Below are 18,051 nucleotides of genomic sequence, written 5' to 3' on the forward strand. Positions count from 1 at the left end.
GTATTACTCTGGGTCCAACTGAGCATTTACTGGAAAAGAGAAGGCAATGCAAAGGGGGAGCACCCTATGTGACTCAGGGCTGAGCAAGGCCAAGCGGTGCTGCGTGACAGTAATTCCCAGCCATTATTGCAGCCCTCAGGAGATCTGCTGCAAACTGGAATAGTTTGTAACAGCCCTGAGGGACCAGGGCCAGAGCAAGGGAGATAGCAGCCAGCTTTGTTCCCCTCACAGGCCTGAAGCTCAGCATGACTTGGAAAGCAGAGGATTTGTGTGTTCTTCTCTCTGGGAAATAGGAATCCAAGGATGCCAACAGACTGGGACTCTTCTTCTGTTGGAAAGTGCAAACTAGGAGCGCTGCACAGCTGGGCTATCTGTTGCCCTTAATCCAGCAGTTGCTTCTGATCCTTCTTCTTCTGCTCCTTCTGAATGGACTCCTCACTTTAGTGGAGTAATGGTGTTGTAATGGCGTTTTCATTCAGGGCTGCAGGGGCAGGAGGGAAACACAGCCACCCACCTACCCCTGCAACCATGCAGGGCCATCTCTTTGATGCAAAGCCCCTTTGGCCCTATGCTCCCATGTGAGGCAGCTCCCCTCTTTTTGCATTTCAATCACACGCATCTAAATCCAGTCATCTGGGAATCTTATCAGAAACTCACGTAAAGGAGTCCTCTCTGCTGTGTAATTACAGGGCCCCACCAAGCGGGTCCTTAAACACTTTGTGAGTCAGCTGATGGGGACGTGGCCTCAGGTACCCAACCCTCCAGCAATGAAGGCCATCATCATTAGCTAACCTCCTCCAGGGCCGGTATGTGGCAAGCACTGGAATTCACCACTTTTCTTTGTCAGCCTTTGACAACTACTTGCTTGATATAATTACTTTCAGTGTTAGGCTCTGACTAATCGCATGGCAATGGCCAGGTTTATAATGCAACAGTGTGTAGCCTGGAGCAAATTCTGACATAATTACACTGTATAAATTCCCCCATTAGAAATGACACTGCATTGGCATTGTGTACAAAGCAGCCATGGTCCAGTCAACTGGCTCTGTGAAAATCTGTCTGACAATTGTTTACCCTGTTGGTATCTTATTGACACTTCATACAATGATGAAACTGTTACATGACAGTGAATGGGAGCCAGAGGCCTGGACGAATCTCCCATTTCCTCTCTCTTCTTTCAAGTGTGGTCATTTTCTTGCCTGGTTTACTCTGCATGACAGCTTGCCCGCTTCTGATGGCTCTGAAACAGAAAGAATAGCCAATGGTTGCAGCACAAATCACAGAAGCCTATAGAAATCTGCTTGGGGTTGCATCATCTGCCCAAAGGAGTCTTTGAAGGATGATCATGGCCATATTCAGCCCCATGGCGCAGCACACTGTGGTAAAGTTGGCTGTGAAAACAAAGGCTTGAGGCATGCTGCAAGGGCAGCTTTGTCACCTGCCTAAGCCAAGCATATATGTAACTTAAAATAGGAAGGCTGTGCTAGAAACACGTCTTAAACAGCAGGTCTGCAAGTGGCAGAGTAGCAGCAAACGTTGATACACTGTGGGGTTGGAGGAGGAGGTTTCCAGTCTCCCTCTAGCCTGAGACACCTGAGAGCATCTGAAGTGGTGGGAATAGGATCCGGAGCCTTTCCAGGTCTTTAGTTTCAAGCTGGCTCCAGAGACTTCCAACATGGGCAGACTTAGAGAAGCCAAAAATGGAGTTTTGAGTTAGAGCCGAGAAAGAGGGAGAAGCTGAATACCTGTTCTTGTCAGTGTTCCTCGCAGTATGTTGTCTATACCAGTCGATTTATGAAACCTCAAGAGTTTGAATGTCTTTATTTCCCTATGAAACAGAGTGTTCTTTAAAGGAGCTGTTGTTATGTCCATTTGGAAACCATTTGGTATTCATGCAATATAAGCAACATCGGAAGCATCTGTCCATTTTCACCAGGTAAGAGTCAAACCCATTAACCAGACCTGGAGCAATAACCCACCTCTTTTGTTTTCAGTATCATCAGGAAAGCTGTGATCTGGATGAGTCATTCAATCTCCTACCTGAGCGGTAAGTCATGCCCTTAGAAAGAGATGTTTCTTGATGGCACGCAGAGGCTGGAGCGAAGCCCTGAGATGCTGCAGTACATGTGAGGACAGGGGTGAGGTGCCTACATATGATCCCTCCTCTCAGGGCTGCATGTCCTTGTCAGGGCAAAGAGCAGCATGGAACAGGTGAGCACTGCCATGGCAAACTGAGCTCTGGCTGAAGGTTTATTCTGATACCCTGGGCTGCCAATTCAGAACTTGCCTAAAACCCACAGTAAAATTCGCCTCCGATTCCTTTTTAGGAAAAGAAGGCTGTAGTATAAAGTTCCATTTTCTAGGCATTAAATTTTACAGTCTGCACCATTAAAAGCAGCATTCTGTGTCAAACTTAATGTTTGGTCTTCAGGAACAGCTCAGAGGAGAAGAGAAGGTTCCCTGTTTGTTCTACAAAACAGGAAAGCGGTTGCTTTCTATACTGTAAATATGCATTAGGGAAGCTCTTATAGACTCGTGCTGGGGATTTGATGTTTTTAACTGACCACATTCCTTACATTTTTGTATAACTGCCAAGAAAGCTGAATAAAATGGCTTTTTTAGTGTTTTCTCTAAGAATAGCCCCGCTTCTTTGTAAATATAGCAAAGGAATTGTTGATAATAATTCTTTGGGAGAATAACTGGTGTTATTGATGTTAAAAGGAGAAAGATTGCTGTTTCTCTGCCTCAGAAATACAGCTATCCATGTGGGCTGGGGCTTCAGAAAGCCTAAGCATTCCTCAGCCAGTGACTGAGATTAGACTGGTTTCATTCCTGAGCCAAAAGGTGTAGAAATCAGAGAGAAAAGACTGGCACTGATGTTCAAAAAATAAAAATAAAGGGAAAAAAAAACCAACCAACCAAGTTTTGCATTTTCTTTCAGGATGCAAAACTGAACTTTTTTTCCTCCTTGTTTGCATTTCTCAGTTTGCAGATACTTCTGCCTTCTGCCAACTTGCCCTTCAAAGCTGTGGGTCCATCTGCTCAGCCTGACTCCAACGTGCACCATTAACAACCAGGTACCCCCACCCTCCTATGGTGTTAGGTCAGGCCTCGCACTCCTGAGGCTCCAGGAGGTGAAAGTCATTCATTCTCATCTCCAGGTTGGCGGGCTGGGCCAAATTTTGACCACTGAGCCGTAGCTGTTGCTGGTGTGAAGATCTTGGCTGGTCCTCGCAGAGCCATGTGATTTAATAGCGGTAAAAGCAACTGTTGCATGAAAAATTGACCCAGCATATGCCATGCTGACTGCTGAACATTGCTGCCATTCAGGATAATACTGGGAAAAGAGTTAATCGACCAGTCATGTTCTGAAAGATGGCCTACTTCTCAGTGAGACTTTGTGCCAGATGGCATTTGGGGCCGAGCATCTTGGCATCTTTCAGCCAAAGGAATTGCTCTGCACTTCACCTTCAAGCCTGTGCTTGTGCCACAGCTTTGGCAATGTTTTCTGCTCAACGCTCCGATATCTAGAATGGCAATGAAAAGCATGGAGCCCAAAAGGGAGAAGCATCCCATCATCTGTGTGAGTGACTTGGGAATGTAAAGTGAAGGAGGTAGAGGGCAGAGTTCCCACCCGGAAAGGATTTTCAAGATTTGAAAAAATCAAAACAGCCCTCGGTGTTCCCCTTATCTATCAATTAAAATCAAACTAGTTTATCAAGATAATATCATGCCACACAGGCTGACTGCAGTATTAGTGATTTTGTCTGTGGTGTAAGAAATCCAGATTCAGATGCTTCACGTGCCATCACCAATGTGTACTTGGGCTGTTGGCTGCTGTGTTTGTGTTCCTAGATCTCATGTTGTCACTGCTAGTTCTAAGCTTGCATTGAACCTCCAGCAGGTCAGACCTTGTTGGTCTGTGATGAGACACAGCATTTGTGCATGACAGCACAGCTTTTATATTGCACAGGCTCCTAAAGATGTTGTTCTAATGATGGGATAAAACAACTGCTGCCTCCCTGAATCGCTCCGTGTGCTGAAGACAGAGGGATGCAAGTGAGGGCTGTTCCCAGGGTGGGTGCTGGGAACACAGTGTGAGAGCATGCAGTGCTGTGCAGAAACACAGCTTAAGGTCAGACTCAGCTCTAAAGCTTCCCCAGAATCCCAAATCCTCTTTTTATATGAGTTCTACCAAATACAAACAATTAAAGAATTTCATCTTCTCCTACTATGGTGGAAAAGCCTGAATGCTTCTCTAAACTTTATTAAAAAGCTTCAGCGTGTTCCCTAGGTGAGGGTCCTGCTTGGCTTCTGAGAGCCCATATCTTTGTGTTTGGTGCGAATGAATCAGTCACTGATGCCAGTTGGCAGTGGGGAAGAGAAATAACACAGCCCATTGCAAAGAGGAAAAAAAAGCAGCTATAAGCCTCATGTCTGCCATTTGACAAGGACCCCAGTCAATGGCAGCTTTACAGAGACCTCCACGAGGGCTATTGCACATCCCTGCTATCTGCCTCCACTTATGTTCTTCTCCTAGGGATTACACCAGTGCCAGGTTTCAAGCCTAAGCACCATACATTCCAGTGCCAGCCTGGAGCACAGGGAGAAGCATTTTCTAGCTTCAGTTTTGGAATGTACCCCACTGGTAGCAACAGGCTGGTGGGACAGGCAGGAACCTTCCCCTGGGCCAGGTCTCTCTGGCGGGCAGCAGCTCTCTCATCACCAGGGGTTTGTCAAAGCGTGCGGTATGCTAACATCCTGCCAGCTCACCTTTCGTAAGCTGAGTCAAAAGCATTATTCCCACCAGTGCAAACACGGCGTCTGCCACATGTCTGCTGGTTTCTCCCCACTGCACTGAGGCAAAGCAGCCCTTCCTTGTCAGTCATTGACCAAAAGCTGTTGATTCTGGAACGACTGACTGCACTGGTTGTAAGGGATGCCAAAAACCCCTGAAAGCTGGGAGGCAAAGGTGTTTTCTTTTTAAATGAATTAAGCTGTAGAAGGAATTTCCCTGAGAGCTTGTTTGATATCTGGAATAGAAATGGCTTTCCGTCTCCATCTCCACCTACTCAGCACTCAGAGCCGTATCCAGAGAGCCTGCAGACACATCTGCCCTCTCCTCTGTGTCACAGCTCCTCTGCATTTTGTCAACTGCTGACAAACATTCCAGGTGGGTCTGTCTCCAGTGTGCTCACTGGGTCACTGTAAAGGACTTAGCTTAGCCTAGGGAGAATACAGTCACTGTAGAATTCATTTGCTGTTGTATCAGTATCAGGCATTTCTGGCAGGGCTCAGATGGAGTTTGGTCTAGTTTGTTTAAACCACAGCCTGTTCCTCAGTCATCCTCCAGCGCTCAGGCCTGGCACATCCCATGTTACAGACACAGTCTGCGCTATCCCCAGAGGGAAGCAGGCAGCTCCCCGCTTCCTTCTGAGCCTGCATGCAGAAGCACAGTGCAGGCACACAGGAGAGCAACCCCACAGTATAAGAAACTTTTATAAACAAGCCTTGTCGAGAGGTAGAGCAGCTCTACCTAAAGGCACAGATAACACCTGGTGGCACCAATAAAGCACTGGCACTGTGAGCCTAATGCCCCTTGGCTCCTGTAGGAAACAAGACCTGTACCAGCATCTGTAAATAAGTATCCCACAGCGCCTTTACACACTTAAATACCTTTCCAAACCTGGCTGTTTGCCTGTTTCCCATGCTCTGCTGTTGCTGCTTTACTTTTGCACGGCAGCGGGAGCAAGGAGCTCAGCTGCACGGAGGCTGTGTTGTGCCAAGCACAGTGCAGGCACCAAACAAAAGCCCTCTGACTGCTTCCCAGCATCTAGCTGCTGTTATTTTAAAAACAACTCTCCTTGGCTATTTTCTTTTGCCTTTTATTCATTGTTTTCTTGCTTCCTTTATATGTCTGCTGCCTCCCAGCTAGAATACCTTTGCTGAGCTCCTGGATGGGAAAAATAAAGAGGATTTACCTGAGTCCAGCCCATCTGCATGTAGTAAGTGATGCACGGGTTGAAATTGGGGTATTAGGGGGAATGCAGAGCTACAGGCGCAGTGTTCCAAGCTTCCCACTGGGATTAGGGAACATAAGCACTGCTGGGGAGAAAGAAAACAGGAGGGTTCAGATCATGGAGAACGGAGCAGATGCAAACATGTGACACACAACTGAGAAGCAGTGCTCCAAGAGAGGCAAATTTCCCCCAGCTGTGCCTGGAGTGGGTGGGTTGTGCTTTTCCTGTGCCTGGGCCGGTTGACAGCAGCTGCCACAATGGGATTTCCTTCATCTCAGTATTAAGGAGCTTCACTTTGTGCAGCTTGAAGTTTATCTAGGTAAAAGTGATTTTATTAACAAACAGCTGACCTCGGGTTCAAGCTCTGAGTGGCAATTTGAATCTCTCCCAGGGTTAAATAAATTGAAGCCACCACATTTGAAGTAAAAAGTTGCCAAGCTGCCTCTTTGTTGTGAAATTCCAACAGGAGAAATGTGTTTTCGAGGCACTCTGATGCATTTCAGGTTCATTTTGGGGCTCGGCATTTCATGGCAGCTGGTTCTCTGATTATTTTCTATTAAGGACCAACTTCCAGTAACATCAGTGGGAGCAGGATTTCAGCTCTAAATCTATTATTAACTAATACAGCACAACAATGCCTGGCTTTTGTTCTGTTTTGTTTTCTCCCAGGGTCGGAACGTGTGTGTATCCCATTAACTCTGTCCTCGCTGCTCTCAAGATGTCCCACACAAATGATTTTTTTTTTTTTTTTTTGGTAAGAAAATATATTTTACTAGGCAGTTTTATGAGAGCTGACAAAATGCCTCATAAATAACCCAGCAGGAAATATGGGGTAAATAAAATTTTTACAACTTTATCATAAACCTGAGAAGTCTTTGGTTCCTTTTCGAATGGAATGAGCGAGGTATTTCATTAAAGGAAAAGACATGCTCTCTAAAGCCCAACAATTACAGACACAATGCCTTTTTAACCTGCAATTCAGTCAAACAGGTTTGGTGGCAGTGGAAAATGTAAAAGGCCTTGTTTTGGCCCTGTTTTGACACTTTGGGTCACGCTCCCCCATGGGTCGGTTTGTGCCCTGGGTTCAGGCAGGCTGCAGTTTTGCACAGGGGGATGTGATCAGGGCCCTGAGTGCAGGGGGGAATATAAACAATTATGGCCCTCAGGTCTTCAGCACAAGCCTGCAATGCCATGAGTTGGTCAAAGACCAAGTGTCTGAAATAGAAACGCTTGGAACAACCCTCAGTCCCTGAACTTTGCATGAAGGGGGAATTCAGCTCTCAGCGGGAGCATCTTTGACACGTGATACTTTGGTACTGTGGGAAGATGGGAGGGGGTGCCACTTTTATGTCCTTTGCGCTTGGAAGAATTCATACTGACAGCCACGACTGTTTTCTACTTAATGGTGAAAACAGAAATCTGGCAAAATATAACCTGGGTTGTACGTACGGGTGTATAAAAAGTATGGAAACAGCCTTCCAAAGGAAGTGACGAAATGCCACTGTATGCCTGACTGATCTGATGAAATACCAGACAAAACAATCTGGAGTGAAGCAAGGCCCTTAGCCTTTCTCACACCTCTGATCCTCTGCTCTACCTCACTTGTGTTTCTGTGTTAGCTGAAAACAGGATCAGCAGAACTGGAACTGTTCAGACCCACACGTTACCTTCCCTGTGCTGTGAGTGGAGCTCTCAGGCCCAACAGAGGAAGAGCAGAGTGAACTCCGCCACCGTGGCCTCACCTTGCTGGCACCGCAGGTTGTTCCACTATGACTCCCACCTCTCCTTCAGGGCCCGATTGCATAAAGCCCACCACCTTCCCTTCCAGGCACTCTTGCATTCCCCTGTGCTCCCATCCCTCTGGGCTTACCCACCCACCCTCAGATCACACGGGTCCTTAGGACATCTACAGCAACTTCCTACAGGCATGTCACATCAGGAAGATATTTAAAGCCTTTGTAGATCTAATGCTTTCTAAATAGGAGGTAAGCTCACCCCACACTACCACTCCAGAGTGCTTTTGATGTCAATTTCTTTTATGAGCACTTTGGGAATGGGGCACTTTGGGGATAGCTGCTCCCTGCACCAACAGGTCTGCAGTCCCCCTTGCCTGATCACACACTGTGCTCAGAGCTGACACTGGAGCCAAGTCAGGGTGTCCCTGGGAGCTTTGCCTGTATAAGGGCTCCAGGCTCTGGCACGTTGTCTGGAAAGCACTGTGTAAATAGGAGAGACAATTATTGCAACCCTTTCCCAAAAGGAAATTCCATATTGGCACCGAACGGGGCGTTGTATGGCAGAGCACAGCCCCGACAGAGCAAGCTGCCCTGGCAGCAACTGAGAGCACGCTGAGGGAAATTGGCTTTTTGGTGGGACATGTGCTTTAGTGAAAGCCCATATGTTACAGAGTTATCTGCTGTGAATCCCCCAGCATTATCCCCACGCCTCTGTCACCGCCCCCCTGCCTCAGCCCTCCCCTCGGGCCCCCACCTCGACGCAGAGGTTAAATAAAATATCATTTCCTCCTGATTTAGCCTTTGTCTTTGGCAATCAAAATGCCCTTCGGGCCCCCATGGAGTCAACCTTGCAGGTCAGGGTAGGACATGGGAAACCCCTTCCCAGGCATTTCACTGCAGATAATGTCATGGCTGATTCATGAGATCACTCCAAGTGCTGCCTTCCGCCACAGCTGCTCCTTTCGGTGCTGAAGCTTCTTGGCTCCTTTTCCCTCCTGTGACAATACCTCTCCTGCTGGCTGGATTTTACAAACCCATTCCTGGGCAGTGGGGAGAGATGGAAGGGGTGCTCAGAAGAATAAAGGGGGTTACTTCTGCAGCAGCATGGCTCTGTGCAGGGCACAAGCAGGCTAGGAGACACCAAACTCTGTCCCTCCTCCAGGAGGACCAGAGGTGGGGGAACATACTTGCCTATAAATTCAGCATTCAGCATGACCTGTGTGTCACTCCTCAGTCTAGGGTTCAATACCAAATCACAGAAACACAGAATGGCTTGGGATGGATAGGACCTCAGAGATAGTTCCAAATGATGGCATATAACTGTTTCTGTATAGCTCTTCTGATCTCCTGCTTGGCGACTCTTTGGAGAGTCCCACTGACATAGAGATCACGATAGTAAAAGCACCACTGGTGGAAGGGGAAGACCTATAAATGTCGGTATATTCTCTGTCTCTGTTTATTGACTGCTGTTATTTTAACCTCTCTTTCCTCCTGCAGTTTTACATACTCGGGTTGTGCAAAGAGGCAGCAGGGAGACAGGGAGCATTGACTTCACCCTGCAATGCACAACACAGGGAAACTGGAAGGGAGTCAGCAGTGGTTTTGTCATTTGTGAGGACTTGAGTGGATGGGTGTGGAATGAGCCTCCAGTGTCAGTGCCCAGCCTACAGAGCCACATGCTCTGTCCTGTGTAACACCTGTGTTTTGCATGGCTGACCCAAGGGCCAAAGTGGATGGATCTGTGGGGAACTGGCTTACAGGAGTTTATTCTGTCCCCTGTTTTCCCTTGCAGAAACTGAGGCCTTATTCTAAATTCTGAAAGTTTTTATTTTCTACTCATCAGCCTGCCAACTATCTAGAGCACTTAAAAGAAGTGAAAATCAGAGGGATACAGCCAGAGTGGCAGAAGGGAGTCAGGAATGGAGGACAAATGGCCCCCACCCAGCCACGGTCCCAGCCCCCATTCGCACCCAGCTAACATCCCTCCCTTTGGTAAACAGAGACAGGCAGGTTGGCACCTTGTCTCCTGCCAGGAAGGCGCTGGCCCTTTGTTTCCTGCCCGGCAGATGGGGGCTGGAGGGTGCCTGAGGGGTCTGCTTTGGGGAAAGCCTCAGGCAGGACTGCTATGAGCTCCCCCCTGTGAAAGAGCTGGGCAAAATAGTTTCTATCATCTCCTATGATGTGTTGTTAGTATTTTGTTTTCTTTTTTTTTTTAACTTTGACAAAATATAAATACTCTGTCGTTTTCCTAGCTGAGACTCTTGTTTATATAGGAACTGAGAGGGAAACCTGGGATTTAGAGCCAAATTTTATTTCTGGAGCAGGAGAAAGCCAAAATCCTGACGGCAGGAATGTGTGCATATCTGAAATGCTTCAGATCCTTGCGCAAACTTTCTTAAAAGGTTAGAATTTGGCTCACAAGTCAGTGAAATGCGAGTTTTAGTCCTAATAGGTGCCAATCCCTGCTTCCAGCCCTAAGGGATTTGCTGGGTGTTACCCTTGGTTGCTTTCTGTGGGGGGTGACCACGGCAGACAAGGAGGAAATAACCTAGCTAAGGAAAAGCCCATGGATATTTGGATATGTTTTAGCTAGGTCATCTTCTAAGTCCACTGCACCACATACATGGGTAACCTAAACTCTTTCAGACTCCTACACCACAAAAAACCCAGGCAGTTTCTCCTCCTGTTGTTTTAATGTATGAGCTTGCCTTAACTGTGGCAGTAACATCACTGAAAATATTTGTCTTGATTTCTTCAGGGAAGGTGTCAGGTGCTGCACAGAGTTTCATGGCACATCTCCATACTCAGCTCAGACGTGTCCTTGTGGATGAGACTCCCTGGGTTGAGCCCTACCTCAGTCGTGGAGGTCTCAGGCTGTCTGGTAGCAGGAAGATGCCCACATAGCTCTTGGCATGATTTGTCCCCTTGTTTCATTATTTCCCTTCCCTTCTCTGACCTATTATTAACAGACCCACCTTCTACCTAGTGCTTCTGTTTCCCCTGATATATTTGTAAAAGGCCTCTTATTCTCCTTAATCCCTTTGGCTATAATTAACTCATTCTGCATTTTTGCTGCCCTTATCTTTTCCCTGCAAGCCTTAACTGACTGAATATTCTTGTTTGGTTGCCTCCCTGTTTTCCATTTCTACTAAAGGTTTTCTTTTTAATCCTTAGATCTCTGAGTGGGCTTTTGCACACTCTCATTTCTTGCCTTCTTTACTTACTCCTTTTGTCTATCTTCCTTTAGTTTTTGTGCCACATAAGGACTCCATCTTCCTTATGCCCAGGTAGATTTCAGGACAACCTCAGGTGACACCTCAATTTCTTAATTCCATTCAATGCATTTTTCTATTTTTTCTTCTTCCATTGTCACTACAATTTTCTTTTATTTATTTTCAATGTTGAATTTGTCCCTTCCACGTTGTAGATTCCCACATCTTCAAGGCTGTTCCCTTCTTTCATCCAACACCTCTTGTTTTACAGAAAATGTGCAAAGTAAAAACTGTCCTGTTTTACTTTGTGTAAGGTTTATTTTTGACCCAGCAGTGCCCCAAAATTAGAAGAGCTGAATGTGCTCTATCAAGGAGATCTCCAACATCAGTGCCAAAACTGCCTTTAGAGTTGGGGCCTTTATAACTTTCCAGCATTTCTTCCTCAATGGGAGGAGGAAATTTGAAGCACATGGTGCAGATCCAGTATATTTCCCTCAGGGAAAGGTGCTGGAGCAGTGAGATCTTGTGTGGGGATGGCGGAGGGCTGTCCGCCATCACAGGGCTGAGGCCTGTCCTGACCGCCATTTTAGGCTCAGATGTAGGGGGTTCAGACCACAGTCTTGCTGCTTGGCCCGCTGCTATCAGGAAGCATGGCAACAGGAAAGCTTTGTTGCTAACAAAGAGCAGTAAACAGAAGTGAGGGCTCCAGCCATGCTTCCCCCTTCCCTGCCTGATGTGGTGGGTGGGAATGGTGACACACACCCTTTTTTTTTTTGTCCCTGTTATAGTGGTAACAGGCTACAAGAGACCTGATGGAATTATATTGGTTGGAGAAGAGTTGCAGCTGGAGTTGTCCCCTAGGAGGCTCTCATCCAAGCCTCCATCTTCTCTTCAGCCTCACAGCCCATGCGGCTCACCCAGGCCATGGTTGAGCAATGCTTTGAAGAGGAAAGAAAGAAAACCAACCTGTTTTTACCCTACCATCAGCTCATTCTGTCCTTCCTGCCATGCTCCCCCAGGCCTGAGCCTTCACAGAGGTAGGGGCCATGCTATTCAGACAGCAGAATGGCAGCAGGGAGGAGGGAGCTGGATGATGGCTGGCGGTGGCTGCCTTCTTTGCTCTCCTCTCCAGCATCAGGTTCTGCTGCTCTGGTGCTGCGGTTCAGCCGAACAGGGCAGGGAGGGAAGGAGGAAGGAGTGGGGGGAGCTGAAAAAAAAAAAAAGAAGAAGAAGAAAAAAAAGAGAGAGAGAAAGAGAAAAGGCAGTCATTTGGGGCCTGGGCATGGTGGTGGTTTCACCGCTTCCGCTGCCTGATCCACCTTTTCAGACACGCATGAGGAGACTTCTGAGAAATGGCCCTGGGCTGGCCCCAAGCACTTCAGCATAACTGTACACACGCGTGTGTGTGTGAGCACACAGCCCTGCACACATGCTTGCACACTGGGATCCTTCCCATGAGGCTGGGCTGCTCACAGCACACACTCTCACCGCACACCTACCACCCTCCATCCACAAAAGCGGTCTCTTTCATTTCCCACGAGAGGAGGAGGTGGGAGAGAGGGAACTAGAAGGCTGCGAATTGTTCAGCCTCATATCTCACCTCCCTCTCCGTCTGTCACTGCCAGCCAGCTCCACATTCAGGAGCCATGGCTACCAGTAGGCAAAGCTGGACAAATGTGCTTTTCACCTTGAGACAACTTTCTGTCGCGTTGTAGAGTAGTAGTAGTTGTTGTTGTTATTCTTTTCAGCATTGCCTTTCAGAGAAACCTCAGTACTGTTCTAACTCTACAGGGCTAAGCTGCTGTTTGGTTATTATGATGAGCATGCTTTGTGCTGTGCTTGTGGCATTTTCTTTCCCTAAGTTATCCCCTCCTCGCTGGCAGCCAGCCCCAGGAGGCTTGTCTTTCATGCATATTGACAATTACCTTGTGCTAGAGCAAGGCTTTTCCAAACCCTTAGCAAATCTGTTATTTCAAAGGGATGTTGCTGTCAAGTGCCCAGCTTGTCAGAGAACTGTGAGCTGGAGCCAGTAAAGCAGCAGGTGGTACCCAGGTGTGTTAGGTTAATCCTCATCTCTTTTAAGCTAGTTACTTTCTCCTGTGAGTAACTAGGATGAGCACAGGAGAGGGTGTAGCCCTTGTTATTTCACAGTTGTTTGGTACTTGCAGGCTCTCCCTTATTTCTACAAGGTAGGTGGTGTTCTTTCTCTTGTGTCATGCATGGATATGTCAAGGTAGTGGCTGAAGTCTTAGTGTTTGAAGCTTGTGTCTGTGAGGTGGTGTTTCTGAGCCTTTTCAGGGCAATTCTGGTGTTGTGCTGTGGCTCACATAAGAGCAGATGGTGTAGGAGGGAGTCTAGCTGGCACTTCTTTGCCTGACACTGTAGTTATAAACAACTAGTATCAATCAGAAGCTCTGCCTGAAAGACAAGTAGGCACTGTCTCTGTTTTAATAGGGGAAATCCTGTGCACAGAGATTTCAGGACCTGGTGGCTGGAGTGCAGAGCACATGGAGAGAAAGCTCGCTTTTGCAGAACATTTCCCAAGGCATCCAAGGACTCTTGCAAAGCCACAAAGCTTGCCCTATAAACCACAGCTGCAACAAAAGAGGAAGAGTCCACAGCAGAACTTGGAGCATATTAAACCTTGAAAATAGGTCTCTTCTTGGGGGGGGTATATTTGTATTAATACATATGTATGTGTACATGAAGAGCTGGGTTTGTTCAGCACTGGGGCTAAAAGTGAAAGCAGGCTGTAGGAACACAAGCAGGGATGGTGATGTCAGGCAAAGCCAAAGAATTGACAGGGATTGATCGCACTGTGGCATGTAGCAAGGGCATCACAAGGAGAATGGCTGGTCTTCCCAGGCCCAACAGACACTAATGGAGCAGAAGTAAAGGAAAATAGCTGGTTTGTGAGCCACAAAGGTAAATTCTGCAAGGGTGTAAATATGAGAGACGTTGAAAAGAGAGTGCATAACTGGTGCATAGAGCTTGGACCAAAGGAGCATCTTTGTGGGGTACTAAGGAATAACACAATGGTGGGGGGGGGGGGGGGAGGAAAGGAAATGTGAAATGAGATTTAAAATGGGAGTATCTGGTCCCATGTCAGTTCCTGCTGATCCTCATGCAACATAATGTGGTTGCTGTTGAGTTCAGAGTTGTGCAGGCTCCTGTGAAGGCACAGCAGTGCTCAAGGTTGGCCCTGGTGAAACTCCACCTGAGGTGGCTGCGTTCCTGTGCATTGAGTCAGGAGGTCACAGTACAATTAACTCTTTAAAGGATGCAGGACCCTTGCTGAGGAGGCCTGGGTCCCTTGTGGACAGATTTGCTTGTGCTGGAATGACACTGGCCAAAGGAGTCTCACCATGGACAGGAAATGCAAAGAGCCTGCCTATGTCTGAATAGTGTAAGAGAATTTCCTTCATTAGACAAGCCTCCTGCATACTTTGCGAATATGCCTATGGCATGGTTTGCAGTCACAGCTGCATTCTTTACCTGCGGCACATTTTCAGCTTTGTGAATTCATTCTTTAATGCGTTGTCACAATGCTTTGTGAGGGTGGTAAATCCTACCTTAACAGAGTGAGTAGAGGCACTACACAACCTGGATAAGAAGGTGTAGAGCTCATTGTAGATTTCTGGAGTCCATCCTTCCTGGACAGATTGCCTCCTGGATCACTTTGGAAAGCACAGAAGGAAGTGTACTGGAGATCCCTGATAATATTATCTCAATCCTTGTGAGTGCAAGGTCAGTAGAAGAAAAGTTGCTCCCTGCTATGTCTGGACTGCAGGCAGACAGGCTTTGCTGGGCAGGTCACAATCGTTGTTCCCTGGTCAGCCGGGCCAGGGATGTGGTTGGAGCTCCCTAACATCTCTTAGCCTACACACCCGATCCCAAGGAGTCAGGGCAAAGCTGCTGCAACCTTCAACATGAAAGAACCAAGGGCTGGCTGAGACCAGGGCTTACAGTAAGTATTGTTTCCTTTCCTGAGATTATCTGCGTCTCACCTTCCACTGGAGCAAAATTCGCTTCCTGGTGTGAAAGTGATGGAGAAGGAGATTAAAGAGAGCAGATAATGCAGTGGGAAAACATTTCTTTGCATCTTTCCTGGATAGAAGCACTGTCTCTGTTCCCATCACTTGCAGGACCAGCTGTGGTTTCTGGCAATGGCAGGCACAGACATTGCCCTCCAGGTTCCTTTCCCTTTCATTACCCCTCTGGAGAACAGGACTCTTGTTAAAAGCCATGGATGTATCACTGGGAACCAGCTCTATTATGCACCAGCCAGTGAAGCAAGATAGGAATACTCTCCCATAATCTAGGGATGCCCTGCTGATCTGTTACCAATGGGACTATCTTTAGTGGGATCAGAGCCTGCCCTTTTTCATGTCCCAGTGAGACAACACCTGCCCACCAGAGGACAAAGAAGAAACCTGTTGCGATGTGGGGGAAAAAAAGACAGAGTTCTCCCCAGAGAGGCTGTTTGATTAAGAGCATCTTTCTGCTAGCCAGCTGGTTTGTTAGCTGAGCATCCAACTAAGCTTCACCTCTGTGCAAGAGAGAAAGTCTCTGTGAAGCAAATGCCGTGAACACAGTTTTATATAATCCATCTGAAATCTAGGGAAGTCTTTGTGGGAAAAAGGCTGTGGGCTAAACAAGCTCCCAGGGGTCAGAAGCAAACTATCTATCTATGGCCCAGGGGCTGCTCTGTGTCACGCAGACCGTTGGCCCTGTCCAGAGCTTAGGCCAAAGAATTGAGATGTGGCTGGATGCATTTGTGTATGCTGGAGTTTTGGAGTTTGAGGGATGCTGGTGGAAGTGTAAATGTAAGCAAAACTTTATTTCACTGGATGCAGCACGTAACAAGAAGTTCACCTTCAGTTAGAAAGGATCTTAATATGACCTTCCTTTTTTTGCCTTTTTTCTTTTACTTTTTTTCCTTTTTTTTTTTTTTTAAAGGGGGTATTGTTTTGAGTTGTTAAACAGCTGCTGTGTTCCACCCCAGTAATGGCTGCAATTGAGCAGTGAATAATATAACACTTAGATAAACAGCCGGTAAAATAATTTGGGATCTTTCCTTAGGGGGCAAAGCAGGCAAGTTACTCTACAAAAATAAATCATTATTCGCTCTGCCTAGGAAATGAAGTGTTCTCCTTTCCATCACCAAGTGGGCTGTCACGCATCTCCTCCCTCCCTTCTGTGCTGGAAGCAGCCCAGTTCTGTTTGTAACACTCTTTTACCACCTTCAGCTTCTGAGGAGGTTAGCATTCATGCATCTCTTATGTTTCTTATTGCAGCCTTTGGCTTCTTCTCCATCTCACCCCCAATCTCCTTAAAAACAGCCCCTCCCAGATGTCCATCTGCTGTCCTGCGCCGTCTCCTCATTCAAATTGACCATATCAGAAGAAGAAGTTTGGCGGATCCATTCCTCCTGCAGCACACTGATGTCACTCAGCACCGCTGTGCTGCTTCTGCAGGGCAGGACCAAGGAGCGACGGGCCTTGGGTCTTGGCCTCCATCGGATGAACAATTTCCCGTTGAAGGTTACTCACTTCCTGTTTTCTGTATTTAGACAATCTGGGCCTATAGGGAGGCTTTGATTTGTTGTAAACTTCAGCTGGTTTTAGCGTTAAGTAGTGAGAGAGAACACGGCGGGCAGTGGAGGGGAAAGGCATAGAGACAAATTAGTGCTATTCCATACCATGACTGTTTTCTCTCTGTTTTCTAGCGACAGTCAGAGCATGTGAAAGGAAGGCCAGCAGCTAACAGCATGGGAGATGGAGGCAGCATGGCTTCACAACGGGACGGGTGCACACCGGGCTGTGCCTATGTGCAGCACAGGGAGCAGCCGGGCAGCACACACCGATGACTTAATTCCTCCGATGTGTCACTTCTGCCCTACACACAGCTGTATGGAGGAGGCAGGGAGGAGCCTCTAACCTGGAGACTGGAGTGCTGTGCCCTTCCTCGGTGCCTAGCAGCACACACCACGCACTGAGCTTTGTTCCTACTTGCCCAGAAGTCTGCTGGGATGAGCGAGTCAGCACTCGCAGGCAGCTGATAGGGCAGGTTGTGTCTTTGAGATGCCTGTTTTACAGAGGGGAAACTGAGGCACGGAGTCGTGCACCTTTGCTCGTTATCAGAAAGCGAGCGTGGGAGGGATCGCGGTGAGCCCTGGCGCCAGGCGAGCAGTGCTCTGTCTCCTGGGATGTGTCGTCACCAGGAACGTGTTCCCTGTGTTGGATCTGTGCTCAGCTGGAGAGCTGCAGTGTCACAGCGTGCCTGTGGGTGCAGAGGTTAACTGAGCGATGTGGGTCTGTCTGCTCCCTTCTCTTCCAATGGGTCAACTGTCAAAATGGGGTACTTTTACTTGGGGCTACAAGAAGGAGGGAGAGGGGGAAAGAGGGGGGATTAAAAAAAGATTAGAGAAAGAACTGAATTGCAGTAGGAGGTGGTAGATGAATGTAAATTTTACAGTAAAATCCTTTCCAGAAACACCCAGAAATCCCTCCAGCAGTATAACCTGCTACCAAAATGACAGTGTGGGTAGGTGGGAGTGAATGGAAGATAATCATAACTTAAACAGTTAACGTAAGTGTTCTACTCTTGCTTCCCAAGGAAAGAAATTTGCTGCATCCTCTCTTGTGATGGAGGGTGGGCACAAGGAGTTGAGCTCTAGAGGAAAACAAAGCCACTGAGGAAGACTTTGGTGAAGCACTGAAGTGTTGGGAAGAAACAAGTCCATGCTCACACTCTGCCACTGACAGGCCCAACTTCAAATGATTTATGGATGCCACCAGCCCTTCTGAGCCAGAGCCAGCTTTCCTGCAAGTAACAGCCCAGAGCACAGAACCATGTGGACATGGGAGCAGGATGTAGGCAGGTAGCTGTTTTCTCCTTGGCATTGTTGCATGGGCTGGGTTAACATTATACTTCCCTGGTGCAGTTTTTATAGACCAAAACAGTAGCAGTTCCCTCCCTCTGTGGTATGTAAAAACCTTCCCTTGCGGGAGGGGTTGGTTCTCTATTGTGTTACCTGGTGGCTAATTTTATTTATTTATTTATTTATTGCATCTGAAAGTG

General features: G+C 47.4%; 1 protein-coding gene across 3 annotated transcripts in view; it reads left to right on the forward strand.

The window, feature by feature from the left end:
- The window catches only part of LOC116654014 (uncharacterized), a 58,028-nt gene that overhangs the window by 35,211 nt on the left and 4,766 nt on the right, over positions 1–18,051 (forward strand). For 2 of the 3 annotated variants that reach the window (XM_085516343.1, XM_085516345.1), the window contains 8 exons: positions 1,995–2,047; positions 2,986–3,077; positions 3,162–5,173; positions 5,932–6,005; positions 6,690–6,774; positions 7,640–7,778; positions 16,266–16,511; positions 16,697–17,851. Coding sequence is in view for 1 of the 3 variants with exons in the window: in XM_085516344.1 (XP_085372470.1) it covers positions 16,109–16,228; positions 16,311–16,511; positions 16,697–16,837 (462 nt within the window). In the remaining 2 variants the exon portion in view is untranslated. Of the gene's footprint in view, positions 1–1,994; positions 2,048–2,985; positions 3,078–3,161; positions 5,174–5,931; positions 6,006–6,689; positions 6,775–7,639; positions 7,779–14,027; positions 16,229–16,265; positions 16,512–16,696; positions 17,852–18,051 lie in introns of those variants that run through there. The other variant, XM_085516344.1, reaches the window with a different exon arrangement.

The sequence above is a fragment of the Coturnix japonica genome, chromosome 15 (genome assembly GCF_054131305.1).
Source record: "Coturnix japonica strain WE chromosome 15, WE-NBRP24, whole genome shotgun sequence".
Lineage (NCBI taxonomy): Eukaryota > Metazoa > Chordata > Aves > Galliformes > Phasianidae > Coturnix > Coturnix japonica.